The sequence below is a fragment of the Lissotriton helveticus genome, chromosome 9 (genome assembly GCF_964261635.1).
Source record: "Lissotriton helveticus chromosome 9, aLisHel1.1, whole genome shotgun sequence".
NCBI lineage: Eukaryota > Metazoa > Chordata > Amphibia > Caudata > Salamandridae > Lissotriton > Lissotriton helveticus.
The window spans coordinates 971526065-971543501 of NC_136070.1; the positions used below are offsets into that span (position 1 = coordinate 971526065).

Sequence of the window (17437 nt, forward strand, 5' to 3'; positions counted from 1 at the left end):
CATAAAACACCAAGGTCTATGGCCAGCTAGGGGGCTGAAAACACAGTAGGGTTGAAGGCTCAGACAGAGGGAGTACTTCAAGGTCTCCTATGAGTTTTTAAATTCATTTCTGAATGTTGTGCAGTTACCCAAAGACTGACAGGTGAATATATGCCAATATTTAGCCTATTTACTGGAACTGTGATCCAGGTACTGGGTTGTCCTGGAAATCCTGGAGCCCTGGCTTAGGTTTAAGGAATCCCCGATCTTCCATTTATTTCCAGGAATATTCTCAACAACAGCTCAGACCCTTTCGTGTCTGCATCTGGGATTAGATGTTAGGACTGGATGTTGTAGGGGGACATAGGGAAGTGCTGGGACACGGACAGGAGCTAGGGCACATTGACCGCTGGTTGCTGGTTATTGCTCAGCCTTGCAAGAATTGATGCCGGCATCCAATGTGTGGTTCAGAACAATCTTGCAGCAAACCACTGGGGCTGGACCAGCCTGAGCACAACTTCACAGGTGGTGGATGAAAAAGGTATACTTCAAGTTTAAGTGCAGAGTTTTTGGTGAGGGTGCAATGTAAATGAGCCAGTCAAGCAGGGTATTTACTCCCAGACTTCCCACTTGCACAGTCAGCGTGGGAACATGTAGCAAGTAGGGTCAATGTTCAGGTCTCTCGAGCTGTTGCTCCGCAAAGTACTGTCTGAGAGACTGTGTCCGGGGTTGTTAGTGTAGCTACACCTTCGGCATGGATTAGTGGTTAACTGAACACTGAGCAGGATATGCCATAAAAGTTGTATTTCGAGTAGGGGCTGGATTATCACAAGTGTTTGTCTTCCCCTTCACAGGGGTTGGCAATCCTCCAAATATGAACTATGGATAGTCTTTTAAGGGTTTCCAAAGGGGTCTTATAGGAGGTGTGCTGTGCATACTGGTGCCACACAATTGGGGCAAGGCATTATGGACAAAATATATTCAATTCATGTGAAATAATGAGAACAAGTGTGCCCAGTTTCAGTGGGAAGTAGATTATATTGTGATACAGTCCACAAAACTTGTGTAAACTTATCATCAGTGCTTACTGTGACCATTGTTTTTCATTTTGACGAAAGTGACCTTGGCAACTGCCATTTGCCAACTTATTTTGTTGTTTGGTTTTGCTGTGCCTTTGATTCATTGCGGGTTGATATTGTTGTTACTATTTTATTGTAATGTTTATAATAATTTTAATCAAAATAGGCAAATAAAGCTTTTGTATACTTTTTACTGGGTAGAGGGTACCAGTACTTTTGCAGGTCAGGTGGAGCTAGGTGGGCATTTAGTGATTCATTACATGTGCTTGTGGTTCCAGTCCCTTAGGTTGCCACATTTACCTAAATCTGGACTATCAGCAGAGGCATGGGGGGTGTGGCTAGTGGACTGGAGGTGTGTGTCATTAGTCGAGGCACCTCAGTTACAGTGAGATGCTTGTAAATGTAAATGTAGTGGTACTTGTATAGCGCACGAATCACCCATGAGGCATCTCGGCGCTTGTACGAATACCGCTGAGGAACCCTTCCTGGCCTTTCCCTGTGAAATGCCCACTCCTGTGCACCCCCAAGGTGAAGCCAGGCATCCTAGCGTTGTTGGGGCCGTTGTGGAGATTAAGCAAGCTATTACCCAGAGTTGCAGAGTGGGACCCATGATTAGATAGAATAGGCACCGAGGCGAGAATTATCAGGTCCGAGGAAGTTGAGCCCAGGACCCGCCGAGGCGGGAATTGAACCCTGGTCCCGGGTTAGACCTCTGCATCAGGGTCTGCCGCTCTAACCATTGAGCCACACTTCTCCACATGACACAGGCTTGAGTTGGGTACATTGCACTGAAGCCTTAGTAACAAATCACTGTAGGTTAATCTGGTGCTCGTGTAAATTGCTATAATGCCCTCTGGCCAAGTTCATGCTACATAATATTGCAAAACAAAAAGCATGAGTTTGTAATAGATAAACTGCCCTGGAAGTAGTTGGTCAGAATTAGTGTGTAGAGAACTGCAGATATGATAAAAGTTATGAGCTAGTAGTCATGGTTTGGGGTTCTAGTATGGGATACCAGTTACAAGTTACGGCACTAGTTTTGATTTACCTGACATTTTGCCACAGTACGCTGTGCTTAGATACAGATTGCCTCAAGTGTGATAAGCTATTAAAATGCAGCAGAATCTGATTGTTTGATCTTTGTGACCGCATGACACCTAACTCCATTCTCCTTCCTTTATTCTAGTCCCCGAAGGGTGGAGACCACGGCGGGACCGGTTTGCATGTACTCTTGAACCGAGAGGAGCTGACAGTGGAATAGGAAAGTTGGCAATGGATCTTCTATGGAATGTCCTATGCTGGCTCAGCCTCGCGGGCGTGGGCTACGCTGGCAGTGGTGCCATCATCCCCCGACTGAAGCTGTCCTTCCAAGGTAGGTTTAACCACTTATGGTCAGGCTTCCTGCGGCCTGAACACTTTTGCTTGCTACTCTCTTGTTCTTCTCAGGCTTTGGTAGAATGATGCTCCAACGGAAGAAGGGTGAACCTTATCAATAACAACTTCCACAAAAAAACGGTGTACGTCAACTAAATAAATACCCGCACCTGTCCAAGCTTGAAAAAAACACAACTTTTGAGCTCCTTGGCATTCTTAGGTTTATAGCTCATCTGCATACAGAGACACTTTTCTAAAGTGAAGAAGGCTCTAAAAGGCAGCTCCCACATTAATGATGGTTTCTATTTATATAACAGTGGGCTTGTAGTGTACCCCCTTGACCTCGCCACTCTGCTACTTCAACGCATTCCGCTCGATGAAAGTAAGGCAAAACAGCCTGTACTCACCTGTAATTTTAGCGGTTTATTTCATCCATGAAGAAATAGAGTAATGGTGAGCCGAGGATTACTCCTCTATGCTTCTCCGATTTACAACAGAAAAAAAGCAAAACGAAAATGAATATTTTAAAGAATTGTATTTGTCATATAAAAGTAGAATATGTCAGTTAATAACATGAAAAAATAAATGTAGAGTGCTAAAGGTCATCTTGAGGTAACGGTGGGAGGAGTTAAAAGCAAGGCGGAAAAAGTGATTGGTATATTGTGGCTAGGGCAGTAAACACATTGGGTTGACCATTGTGGTACCCCTCAACTTTAGCAGCAGACAGTTGTTTTTGCCTGTAGCCAAGCTGGGAGAACTGTTGACAAGCTGATGCCACTGAAAGACCAACAAGGCTCATGCAGAACCAGCCTTCCGTATTGCCCTTAGTATTCAGCCTAAGCCCCTAGTATTGCCCATCTTTCCCCAGCGTTGGCCTGGATGCTTTCTACAGGTTTGTCTATGGCCTAAATCTCCAATGAAGAAAGAGGCGAGAACTGCCTGTATCCTCCCTACCCTATAATTTCCTGAATATAGGATAGTTTGGGCAGATTTAGGAGCCCATACTCAACATTGTAAGTATGTTTCTGAGTAGACCAAGACAGCACAAAAAATGAATTTGTTACAACAGCTGAGCTGTCACTGACCTAATTGTCCGGCTTGTCACTCATGTTAGAAAAATTAACACAAGTAGGCTCACCTTTTAATAAGGGATGTTTACGTGGAAAACACTATGGTTCCTATCTGTATTAGAGCTAAAACAACATCTCAAGGTCTCAGTTGTGTGCTGAGACAAATGGAGGACAAAATAAAATAACCTCATACTTTTATTTTGGTTGCTAGTAGGCAAGTCTGTAATGAACGGGGAAAATGTCAACCCTTTCTTAGCTGGCAACATATTTCAGATTTTTCTAAAGACCTAATCAGGAAAGTGTATTTCTGAGGACCAAGATGCCTGTCTACATTCCTTACAACACTTCCTAATATTCAAGGGTGTCACTAAGGTAAATGTAATATTTGGAGACAAATGAAAACATTTTAAATCAGATTTTCTAGATTCTGGTGACCAGTGGAGATAGTACTATTCAATTCCACAGAAAACCTGGAATAAGAGAAAGAACAAGTGGCAAATAACAGCCTTGTCTGTGGAAGCCTTCATAATATGTAGAGTAGCCAGTCGGAGGGAGATGCATGTCTTCATGGTGTGGAAAAAGCAGTTTCTAAGGACGACCTTTTCTAACACTGCTTGGCGTTATTCGCCTCTAAACCATTCGATGATTATCAAATAAAGAGGTAGGCGCTGGAAATTGGAAAGCAGGAAACGCGTTTTAATTCTCTCCGGAGCAGAACACGTCAGTTCGGACAGGCAGGGTATCGTCTCAAGGTGCTCTAACCGCATCTCTGAGGCCTGGCCTCTTATACACAGGTTTATTGCTTTATTGCATACAACACATTCTTAACAATACTTTGATGTTCGGAAAGACGTCCTCGGAATCCCCGCTTCAGGCCCGTTCCCACATGTATCTACAGTAGAAGTCCCCACCCCAATCTCAGCAGGTAATGGCTATCGCGCAGCTGGACATTCCGCTGGGAACAGAAATATGTGCGATCGGTCGGATCTTGTGGTGTGAGGACATTGATTAATCTCAGCCTCTTTGAAGAGAGGCGAGTTTCTATTGTAGGGGGCAATAAACTGCATCCGCAGGGCTAGGTGATGGCCTGTGATCAGCTCGGACAATCGGGCACGGAGGAAGGGGGTTATCAAAGGGCATGTTCGTGTGAAAGGGATGAAAGGGTATGTGGGTTCAGTACAGGATGTGGCTCCGGGGCTGGGTCGCACTGAGGATGTTTTATGATCCTAACATGTGCTTGGGGGTCGCCAGCGCGGGGGATGATCGCAAGGTCGGAGAGACGTGAAGGCGATCGGCAATGTTACGAGAGTGGCCACAGTCTTAAAATGGCTGCTGTTTACGCGCTCGAAAAAGGGGGCCTAAGTGGGACAAGATGGCGCCGGTAATGTTCACTTCGTAATTTAATATTCAACAGTGTGCCCTTTGAACATACCCCGACATCTTGCTAGTTTATGTCAAAGTTCATTATGTGGTGGATCTCTGTCTCGTACAATGCTTTCATGCGTTCGAACTTATTGTCCAAAGTCTTAGGGCATATCGTATTCGCAAAAAGAGACCACAAGGGCGGTATGCATTGTATCCCCAGGCAACACCCACATAATACAAAAATTGGCACCAATATTATTATCAATAATTTCCAGCCCCAGTCTTTCAAAGTAGTCCAGAACCAGCCTCCGAGTGCCCAGCCGTCTTGCTCCTGGTGGATTTCCGAAGATAGTCTGTGGAGGTGTTCTATTGCTTTGTAGACAGAAGGCGAATAGTCTGGGACAAAGGTGCAACAGCTGGCACCGATGATGCGGCATGCTCCTCCGCGGTCCGCCAGTACCACGTCGAGCATGAGGCGGTTCTGCAAAGCCACGAGGCGGACCGCCTGCAGCTCAGCTGTATTGTTAGCGAGGATGCCGGCCGTGATGTTCAAAGCTGTTTCGACTGCTTGGGTTAGATGACGGATGGCTCGACTGTTTGACATCGGGCCCAAGAAAGGAATGAGTCCCTTCGCAGCATCAAGCAACTGCGAAGAGGTGGAATCCGCTCGTTCTGTATCCAATGAGCGCCTCTGCCTGTGGTATGCTGCCTGAGCCACATAGGTGGGGTGGGGGGGACAAAGGAGATGTAGCAAGTGCCTCCCCAGCCTTTAGGGAGCCAGGTGTACGCTTTAGTGCCGCAGACGAAATACATGTTGGGAGATGCTACCATTGAAGGGGGGTCGGCAGTATTCAGTGTCCTTTTTATGGGGCAGGAGCTGTGGCCCACAATTTTTGTCCCATGGCCCTCGATGCAGACAAGGCCGGAGACATTTACCACAGACAGGGCCACAGTCAGAGTTGCAGCATTCCGTTTGCGTAGGTATGAAAAAGTGGGTCTGGCTGGATTATTGAATACCTGCATCTCGAGCCGTTCCTTCTCCGGGATGTCCATTTGAAGCGTTGTGTTTGAGGTCTGAGGGAAAAAGGGAGTGGAAGTCTTTTCGGTTTTGCCCAGCCAGAACCCATCGTAGAAGTGTGAAATGGTTTCGCCAGAAGTTGCATTGTTCTTGTAACTCTCTTGCAAAAGTATCAGCCAGGCAAGGCAGGACCCATGAATGGAGAAAGGCGAAGGGATGAAGGGGATAGAATGTTCAGTTGCATGAGGCAGTAACCCACAGATCCAGCAGTTGGTGGCGTTGGCAGCGAGGTTGTGCTGGTGTAGTAATTGGACAAAGGAATTGTTCCAGAACTCCTTGCGTCTTTCTCGGAGCTGGGGTGGAAGTGAAATGAGATAGTGTTCTCTTTTGGTGGTGGGTTGCACAGTGGGTATCAAAGTCTTACGGGCAGGAATGCTTTCTTCCACAATCCAGAAGGTGGCCATGAGGAGGAGGCAGAAGAGAAAAGAAATGAAGAGGGCAATTGTCTTTGTTTTATGCAGCGTTTCAGTCTTGGGACTCTTACAGTGGATCTTCGGACGTTCGGTTGCTTCCATCATCTTCATGCCGGGAGCTTCCATCACCTTCAAGAAAGCCCGGTAGCGGGCAGAACCACGTACTTCGTCTGGCGTCTCTCCTGGTAGCCTTTGTAGTGTTAGCTACCGCTCTGAGACTGTTGACTCAGTCAGTGGCCTGCTTTGCCGGAGCCCCCTCCTTTCGTCGTAAGTTGTACCCTTCCATGGATGGCACAGTGGGATCGGGAGACTTTGCCAATTCGAGTGTCTCTGTGTCAGGGTAGCAACTCAGGGCTGGTCTGTCTTTGCTCAGGAGTTCTTCTTGGGTGTCCACATCTTCATTTGTTGTCAGTCGGTGATATTCTTTTGCAATGGTGCGCATGTAGCCAATTTCGTTTCCCTTCCACTCGGAGTGCAGTTCGGGTGGTGATCAAGACTTGCCAGGGGCCCGTCCACCTGGGTTCCAGACTCTTCGTCCTCTGGAAGTTTTTAATCAGCACAAACTCTCCGGGTTGGATGTCGTGTCCGGGCCCCCTGGACGTGTCTGGGATGGCTTGCTGCACCTGTTGATGAATAACAGTTAGTGTTTTTGTCAAGTTATGCAGGTAATCAGACATCAGGATGTCCGGGACATCATGGATGGATGCTTGCTTCGGCGTGGTCCAGATGTTCATGGGCCGGCCAAAAACCACTTCATTCGGGGTTAGGTGGTGCTTGGTAGGAGTGGAGCGCATCGATAGCAATGCCAGTGGGAGGGCGTCTGGCCATTTCAGTCCTGTGGTGGCACCTATCTTTGCTAGTTTGAGTTTCAGTGTGGCATTATGTCGTTCTACTAAACCTGCAGATTGGGGGTGGAAGACTGCATGAAATTTTTGTTTTACGCCCAACCCTTTCAATATGAGTTGGATAACTTCGGCTACGAAGTGGGGGCCGTTGTCGCTCCACAAAATCCGACAAAGGCCGTAGCGTGGGAAGAATTCCTTCAACAACACCTTGGCAGTAGTGATGGCGGTGTTGTCTCTAGTGGGGTAGGCTTCCAACCATTTGCTGAACGCACACAAAATGACAAGCACGTATTTCAGACCATGGCACCTGTCTAGCTGAATGTAGTCCATTTGAAGGACTTCGAAGGGATGGTCGGGGACCACAACCCCTCCCCGGGGTACTACAGTTCCTTTCCCCGGGTTGTGTTGTAGACATATAAGGTATTGTTGAACCAGGCGTTTTGCTGCGTCGGTTATTTTGTCATTGTGCCAAACTCTAGAAACGAGCTCGGTCATGGGGGCAGATCCTATGTGTGCAGGGGAGTGTGCCATGGTCAGTATAGGGATCAAATAGGAATTGGGTAGCAGCCATTTGTTTGTGTCTTTCGTCCGCCAGCAGCCTTCATCGTCTTTTAGTCCCACCCGTGCCCATTCAGTCAGCTCCTGTGGCGTGCTAGTCATTTGAATGTCCTTTATAGTCTCTCTAGCGTCTTTCCATTTTTCTGCTTGAGACCTGGTTACGTATATGCGGGTTGTCGTCCTATCTTCAGCTGTGGTTCAGGCAGTGATGTCGGCTAGTGCATTCCCCTGTCCTACAATGTCTGTGACTTTCTTATGTGCCTGGCACTTGATTACAGCTAGTTGTTTGGGGAGGAGGACTGCTTCGGTCAGGGCAGAGACTAGGTCTCCATGTAGGATCGGTGTGCCATGTGAGGTCAGGAATCCCCTCTCCTTCCAAAGGAGCCCAAAGTGATGAACCACCCCAAAGGCATACTGGCTGTCTGTGTATATGTTAGCGGTCGTCCCTGCAGCTAGGACGCATGCTCGTGTGAGGGCAATCAGTTCTGCTGCTTGTGCGGATCGCTGTGTGATGCGAGCTGTCTCAACAACAGTTCGGGCCGTGGTAACAGCGTATGCGGCGGAAGTGGTGCCGTCGGGGAGTTTAATGCACGAACCATCTACCCACAGTTCACCGTCAGGTTCTGGAAAAGCAGTATCTCGGAGGTCTACTCTGCTCCTAGTCTGTTCATCAGTGAGGGTCACACAGTCATGGAGGGGAACGACATTGGGGTCATTCTCGGGTAAGGGTAGCAAGGTTGCTGGATTCAGAGTGGTGCATCTTTTCAAAGTTATGTGGGGTGCCAGTAAAGTCAGTTCGTACCCAGTCAGTCGTGCGCTAGTCAGATGTTGGGTTCTGGTCTGGTTCGGAAGGGTATCAACGGAATGGGCTACTAGCACGGTGAGGGAATTAGAAAGTACAATTCCTTCACTCTGTCGTATGGAGACAGCAGCGGCCGCTACGGCTCGAAGGCAGGCTGGCAAAGCTCTAGCTACAGGGTCAAGAGTGGCAGAGAAGTAGGCACAAGGGCGTTGTTTGAAGCCAATGGATTGTGTTAGGACAGATAAAGCGCTTCCCTCCCTTTCGTGAGTATAAAGGGAAAAAGGCTTGGAATAGTCTGGGGTTCCTAGAACGGGAGCTGAACAAAGGGCATCTCATAATTCTTTGAAGGAAGATTGGCATTCGGGGGTCCAAGCGAGTGGGAAGGGAACATCTTTGGCCAGGAGGGAAAGTAATGGCTTAATAATGAGGCTGAAGTTTGGCAACCACTGTCGACAGAATGAGGTGAGGCCTACCAGAGAGCGGACTTGCTTCTGGGTTTTAGGGATGGGAGTTTCCAAAATGGTCTGAATTCTGTCGAGCGTAAGTTTCCTCCCTTCTTTGGACAAGAGGTGGCCTAGATATGTTACTTGGGGATGGCAGAACTGTAATTTCTTCTTGGAGACCTTGTGACCATTCTCCGCAAGGAAATGTAGGAGCTGGATGGTGGCTGTGACTGCAAGTGGAGTGGTGTCGGCTGCTAGGAGGATGTCATCCACATATTGTATCAACACCACTCCATCCGGCAACTGGACTGCGTCTAGCTGTCTCTTGAGGGCCTGGCTATAGATGCTGGGACTCTCAGTGTAGCCTTGGGGTGCTCGACAAAATCTGACGAGGGGGACTTTAGGGTAAATTCGAAAAGGTAGCGGCTGTCTGGATGGATAGGGATAGAGAAGAAGGCGTTTTTGAGATCAATGACAGTGAAAGTGGTGGCAGTGGACGGGATCAGGGTCAGAATGGTGGTGATGTCAGAGACGACGGGGTATTGTGGCACAACTACTTTATTAACCTCCCGCAGGCCGATGATGAAGCGGTACGCTTTCTCATCTCCCTCTCCTTGCTTCTTGATAATCGGTAAGATAGGGCTGTTACAAACGTTGCGGACCACCTCTTCTACCACTCCTGCATCTACCAAGGATTGAATGATCTCTACCAATGCCTTCTCGCCTTCGGGTGATATCCTATATTGTGGGAGTTTTGGGAGTGTTGCGTCCTGTCGTACAGTTATATGCACAGGGTCGATCATCATCCGTCCTACGTCTGAGTCGGTCTTTGCCCATAAGTACGGGGGTAAGGTGTCGAGCAACGACATGTCGGCGTCAGTGACAGAAAACATGTGTCGTGTGGGACAAGGTCTGAGCAGATTGGGGTTGTCGTATAAAATGACTCGGACTCCGTCCGGGGAACACCTGATGGTGGCTCGGAAATGTTTCAACAGGTCAAGACCCAAAATGGCATCAAGGGTGTTGGAGGAAAGTAGAAATGTCGTGTCAGTGGTGTTGCTTTCCAAGGCGAAAGGGATTGGAGTGGACAAGGGATTAGTGGAGGGCGTTCCATCAAAACCTATCGATCTTACATGTGAGCCAGACAAGGGTGCCCTTGGAATCAGTCGTTTAGATAAAGCACTACGTGTTGCTCCTGTGTCTACCAAAAATGGAGACTTCGTGCCTAGGACCTTAGCGGTGACATAAGGACCTTGCTGGTCAACATAGAGCTCGACTGGATCCCTCCCTTGCCTTTGGCAATCCTATGCAAAGTCGTACGTGTTGTCGTAATCAGACTGTTGGCACTGGTTCTGTCGGGGACGGTCAAATGTGTTCGTTTTAATGGGCCTTTCGTCGCTATTGTCATTTGTGTACCCTCGTCCACGTCCTCTATTTCTCGGTCCGTTCACTGAGTCCCTCGTCTCCTTATTTCTGATAATTTCTAGCAGAATCGGGCACTGGAATTTCCAATGTCCGAGTCCTTTACAGAACGCACACTGGTTTTCGCTTAAGTCTCTACGTCCAGCGTAGGATGTGGGTGCATTATCTCTAGGAGGCGGGTTTCTAGGGACGTTCGGCTGGTAGTTTCCCTTGTAGGGTTCCTTTCCTATAGTCACTTCCTGCAACTGTGCAATCATAACCCGTTCTTTGAGATCTTTCTTCTTTTTCTCTGTCGCCCTATCATTTTCATTCTTTTGATGTTCATAGTACTGGGCCATCTGAAGGATAGCCGCAGGTTTAGAGGCCGCCCAGCTACTCTCGCTAGTCTGTAGTTTCTGCAAGACCTCCTGCAACAGACCTTTAACATAATTTTGGACAAACAGGTGATGTCCGGTTGCAGTGGTCATGTCCTGACCACTATAGTCAGAAAACACCGTCTCGAATCGAGAAAAGTATTCGGAGACATCTTCTTGGGGTTTCTGACGGCAAGCCGTTACGATCGACCAGTCTACCTTTTTCTCGGGGATTAGTGTCTTTAATTTTTGAACGATTTTGTCTGGAAGTTCTAAAATAGCTTTTAAGGGTTTCTGCCCGGGATCTCATTGTTTATCTATGCCATCGAGTTGTATCCAGGTATGTCCAAAGAGCTCAAGGTGGTCGACTTTCCGGATTTGCTTCCACACATCAGCTGGTAGATATAACCCGAAAAACAAATCGATCTCTGCTAAGGTCATGATTGTTGAACCAAGGGCCGTGCCTAGTTCTGTATCAAAGGCTGTGGGGTTCTTCCGCAAATCCGGTAAATATTTTCGGAATGTCAGGATGTCTTGTCGATCCCAGGGCTGGTATACCCAGTTATAAACCACCCTTCCCTTTGCATCCTGATGGTTAATGTCATCATTAGTGCCCTGACCTCGTGGGGGGGACCCAGTAGGGAGCGGCTTCCTTTATTGGCATCATGGTATCAACTTTCTCCAATGGGGATTCGGTCGTTACGGGAGTTGTGTTCTTAGTTATCGGTTCTTGTTCAGTGAGGTGGCGGAAGACTTCCAGCGTATGCGAGAAGAGTTCCGTCACATCACACTCGCTCTCATCTCCTATGTCTACCTTCCTGTACAAGTCTGCAGGGCGTTCAGGTCTTTTGTTTTGGTATCTCTCCTCATAGGCTGTGAGGGTGTGGTAGCAAAAACATACAGCAAAGTGTCGTCTATGGCTGCTGGTATATGAGTTGTACATGTCCGAAATGTATTCCTCCGTTTCCTTTCGTTCTATTAACGTTTTTACGATTTTGTCAATACCCGCTCGTTCATGGCTGTTCAAGCGGCTCGTTCTCGTAATCTCTTTTCCTATGGCTTCAGGCTTGTTTGAAGCTTCCGTTTATGCAGTTTTTAGTACGAAAGGCTCGGTCGGCACGGAGGCCGTGGGTACCGAGGCCCTGGCACTACCTTCATTTGGGTTCAGGGATTGTTGGTGCTGTACTAAAGGATGGGAGGGGCATATGGAGGGGGCATATAGATGATCGGGAGGCCTAAGAGTAACTCATCGTTTGCCTTTTGCTTTGCAGGTAGCTCGGGGTAGAGCACAGGGGGTGTTCTAACAGGGCATTGGCCCGATGTTTCGGACTCTCGTTCTTTCTTAATTCTCTCTCTTTCTTTGATCTCTTCCTCTAGCTTTTTACCAGCTAGGTGAGCTGCCTTTCGTAGCTCTTTATCTGTCTTTGCTTCGTCTCACTTTTTACGTTGCGTTGCTTCTTTGCGCCACATACCGAGACTATCAAGCATGGTTGGCGTTGTTTTATGTTTACGAAGGGCTATTTCTATTGCTTCTATTTTATTTATCTCAAAAGATCCTATCAGTGGCCACTGACTTTCTCGATCGTTCTTGGTATTTTTATGCCATAACTTACTATAGGCTACGGCGACTAATCCATATTTCATTAACATGTGCTTATTAGGGGTGCCCTCCAGTGGAGCTGGATGATCTACCTCTAATAAACGGTCCGGGCTAAACCAACTACCAATCAGTGGGGAGAAGATAGGCATGACGTATAGCGGTCAAAAAGTATTTCAAACAATGGTGGACAAAGGTCCGCACTACCTATCCTTCGCTACTTGCAAAGACTAGACAGAATATTTCTATTCTATGTTATTTGCAAATAGGGAATATCTTGAGAGAACCAATAGAACCAAACAATCAGTGGGGAGAAGATAGGCGCGGCGTATTATCAGCCCTTACCGATATGGACAAAAAAAGTCCGCGCTACCTATCCTTCACTATCTGCAAAGGGAGAGAGAATATTCCTATTCTTCACTGTTTGTAGGCAGAGAATATCTCAAAAAGAACCAGCGATTCAAACAATAACTTTTTAACTAGTATTTTCAAACAATCAATCAAACAAAAAGAGTCGTGCTGCACGACCTTACCCGGACCGTATGGACAGTTTCTCATCTTCCACTTCCAGCGCCCGATCGTCCTCTATTCTCCGTTATCGCCGCGGCACTCCTGAGGGTTCCCAGTCAGGACCGTAGATCACTCGAGAGAGGTCTGTTCGGAACCAGTGAAATTCGAATGATCGGCCGCCAGACGAGGGTCTATCGGGCGTGAGCTCTTCCCGATCGTTGCAGTCGTTCACTCCGTCGTCAGGACCTCTCCCGCTGGATCCACGTGTCGCTGATGGGCCCCACGTTGGGACGCCAATTGTGGAAAAAGCAGTTTCTAAGGACGACCTTTTCTAACACTGCTTGGCGTTATTCGCCTCTAAACCATTCGATAATTATCAAATAAAGAGGCAGGCGCTGGAAATTGGAAAGCAGGAAACAGGTTTTAATTCTCTCCGGAGCAGAACACGTCAGATCGGACAGGCAGGGTATCGTCTCGAGGTGCTCTAACCGCATCTCTGAGGCCTGGCCTCTTATACACAGGTTTATTGCTTTATTGCATACAACACATTCTTAACAATACTTTGATGTTCGGAAAGACGTCCTCGGAATCCCCGCTTCAGGCCCGTTCCCACATGTATCTACAGTAGAAGTCCCCACCCCAATCTCAGCAGGTAATGGCTATCGCGCAGCTGGACATTCCGCTGGGAACAGAAATATGTGCGATCGGTCAGATTTTGTGGTGTGAGGACATTGATTAATCTCAGCCTCTTTGAAGAAAGGCGAATTTCTATTGTAGGGGGCAATAAACTGCATCCGCAGGGCTAGGTGATGGCCTGGGATCAGCTCGGACAATCTGGCACGGAGGAAGGGGGTTATCAAAGGGCCTGTTCGTGTGAAAGGGATGAAAGGGTATGTGGGTTCAGTCCGGGATGTGGCTCCGGGGCTGGGTCGCACTGAGGATGTTTTATGATTCTAACATGTGCTTGGGGGTCGCCAGCGCGGGGGATGATCGCAAGGTCGGAGAGACGTGCAGGCGATCTGCAATGTTACGAGAGTGGCCACAGTCTTAAAATGGCTGCTGTTTACGCGCTCGAAAAAGGGGGCCTAAGTGGGACAAGATGGCGCCGGTAATGTTCACTTCATAATCTAATATTCAACAAAGGGACTGGGAGAACAATCGTGCCAGGCCAAGCACTCAAGGAGCATGTCAATAAGGCCTCTGGTGCAAACTTAGCTTGCAGTTTTAAGTTCTAAATTAGCAAAACTTACTGACGAACTATATATATATATATATATATATATATATATATATATATATATATATATATATATATATATATATCAAACAATTGCCGGGTTATTACAGTATTAAAATGGCTAGGTAGCAATAAAACCTTTATGAAAACAAAATATATTTTCCAAACATGGTTTTAATTTTTAATTTTATACCAAGCTTTCAGATTTTCCCTACAATGCACCCTGAATTTGCCCCAAAATACACAATTTGCCTGTGCATTTATAATCAATAAACTCATGTTCCATTATTAATTTAAGTTTTCTCAACTCAGTTATGGGGGACTGGGCATCAGCAGATCTCTTTTTTGTGCGATCAGCAGCTGAGGTACACGGGTCTTAAAAAAGACCAAGTGAGTCTTTTAGAGTTTGATGGACCGGCACATTCACCATAAAAGATCACATGGTCAATTCTGCAAAACTCACATTTCCACCACCCTAATTAAAGCTGAGGGAACTGATGGGTTTGTATCAGCGGGCCCTCAGCTGGTTTCCGCCAGTGGAACCTGTGACCCAGATGTTCTTCCGCCACGTAACTGGTGGATCATAAGTGCGGTCACCCAGCTCTATATAGGTTCCAAGTGACCATCATTCATTTTCTCTTGATCTTGGGCCTTCATGCTAGAAATTGTGGTCCTGGCGAGGGAAATCAAACAGTGCCCTCCTCCCCCACAAAACCTTGATGAGTGCCAGGCCATTGTTTTTGTTCTTCTAGAACAAACTTCTGCTTTATGAGTTTGATCCTGCAGAATAAAATACTTTGCTGAGTGGGTTCATCAAATATGGCGCCCGCTCAGCAAGGAGTCAATGGCTTTATTGGACATGCTGGTTCAGAGGCTAAATTGAAGTGCTACACAGACAGATGATGGATGGAATGCTGAATAAATCAAACATTCACCCCCCAGTCAAGATCTGGGTTAAATCCATCGTTCTTTTGCTCACCATGCCACCACAGTTTACCAGCTGTGGTCCATACAGGTAACAGCGGTGGGTCGGTGGGGCCGCGTTGAGTGGGGGGGTGGGGAGGGGTTTGAGGGAAGATGCAAAGGGGAAATAAATAAATTATTAAATTGCCCTCTGCATCGTCCCTCGAATCGCGGCCCCGCTGCCCCACCGCTGTTACCTGCATGGACCGCGGCTGCCGTTTACACCCACCCATATGCAAATCAGTCTTAACCCTGCTCCTCATTCGAACAGTCTAGCCCGAACTGCTAAGCCAGGTCCTCCCTGGACTGGAAACAAGCATCCTGGGACTGGCTTCGGAGTATCACCTCATCAGCCAGGCTAGCTTGAATCCAGTGGTGCAGTGAGCAAGGGGCCCACATCTGGGCATACCCATCCCACTTAGGGCAATAAGTGCTACGCAAACAAATGATGGAAGGACTTAATTGAAGGCACAGAGATTCTCACCAGGTAGGTGGGATCTCCAAATCTGGTGGGTGCCAGACTGTAAATAAAGCTCAATTCTGTGTTGCAGTCCGACCTAAATCCCCATCACGCTGGAATACAAACAACTGTAGAGAAATGTAGTGATCATATAGCTCTCTACTATCTTTGACTCCATTCTTGCTGCCATAAAGCATTTTCAATTAATAATAACTTATTTTTATATAGGACTTCATCTTGTACTACTGTATGTTCTAAGAGATGCAAAAAACAGATGTACTATTATCCAATATAAAACAAAGATTTGACTATTGCATAAATATAAGTTGAATACAATTCTACTGAGAGTAAAAGTATGAGAAGAGTTTTCTGTAACCACAAGACTGGGGTTTGATGACATCACGTGTGATCCTCAGGTGTGGGTGAGTGAGAAAAATAGCTCTACACCTAAAGCCAAGAAGGGAGGATACATTCACTAAACCATTAAAATGCTCAAACAAACCAAATACACAAACCTAAATAGATTCACAATTCAGACTTAGGAACACGTATTTACAGATGCACATTTGTCAATTTATATACGACTGCAGGAGGGCCTGCATTCGCTGTCCTACCCAAGGGATGTGGCCCAATAGTCGGCCCCACCCAGTGCAAATAACATTACCGCTCCCTGGACTTCATTCCTCCAGTATGACTGTGCTGAGACTCAGCCGACGTCCATCCTTGCAATTTGTTTTTAACCGGTATAAAACATATTCTAAACAAGTTTCTGAAATGAATAGGATGTCTGTCTTTTTCAACAAGTCTCGGGAGAACGGGTTTGGGTCGAACTTGAATTACTTTAATTTTGAGGTGCTCAACCTATTGTGTGGTTTGAGTTCTAGGTACTTTCATACCTACATTTGCCAGCCTGAATTTGAAAAGGCATATTAAGGCATTTTACCACCTCATGGGATTTTTAATGGAAAAATCGATTTACCGCAGGACAGATCTGAACCTCTAAGATGGAGGAACACAGCCTGGCTTCCTCACTGCTGCTCCTCTTGTAAACCAATGAATATACAAGACATGTTTGTACTTTCTGAAGCAGAAGCTACAGCACTCCTAGATTAATACAGTGCTCAAAAGGTCGCAGTGAGTGTGAGGATATATCCCAATGGCCTGTACTTAAGGGAAGATAAAGCTTTTATTTCACGAGTATAGGCCTAGAACCCAGCCAACCTGTGTCTTGCTTGATGTATAGTGTCATGAGCTTCTTCAGAGCCTATAAGAAAGTGTACACAAGAAGATGGTGGATGGAGCACTGAATCTTTTCAAACACTCACCCCCAGTCCCAGATCTGGGTTGAATCCATCATCGTTCTTTAGCTCACTTTACCACCCTAGTTCAGGCACAGCTATTTGCAAATCAGTCTTGACCCTGTGCCTCGTGGGAACAGTCCAGCCCGAACTGCTGAAGAAATGTCTTTCCTGGAGCGAAAACAAGCATCCTGGGACCGGTTTCGTACTAATAGGAAAGTGTGTCAGGTACTGCAGGCAAGAAAATATCACTCTAGTTCTTAAATGGAAAACGGCACGGTCTTGTTGGGTCCAGTATGATCAATAGACTATGTAGTTCATCTGAATTTGCTTGGTGGTTGGGTCACCTCAGTGGGGCAAAAAGCACTGACAGCAGTTTGTTCCTAAAAAGATAAAAGAGTGCTTTAAACTCATAGCCACCCAATGACCCTTTTTTTGAAACACTTGAATGTACTCAACTTTTTCTTGTTCAGTACGGGTTGGGCTCTTCAACATTATGCGGCAGAACTAAGTCTGTCCTAAAACAGCATGCCTACTGCCTTTTGGGTGCTTGCTCATTTAGCAAGGTTTGCTTGACTGTTTCAGCTGAAT

The 17437-nt window shown here is 46.8% G+C and overlaps 1 protein-coding gene across 2 annotated transcripts in view; it reads left to right on the forward strand.

The window, feature by feature from the left end:
• SEMA3B (semaphorin 3B) overlaps positions 1-17437 on the forward strand; it is a 540590-nt gene that overhangs the window by 345020 nt on the left and 178133 nt on the right. For both annotated transcript variants that reach the window (XM_078661260.1, XM_078661259.1), the window contains exon 2: positions 2245-2430. In XM_078661260.1, coding sequence (XP_078517386.1) covers positions 2331-2430 — 100 coding nt within the window. In that variant the 5' untranslated portion in view covers positions 2245-2330. The remainder of the gene's footprint in view (positions 1-2244; positions 2431-17437) is intronic.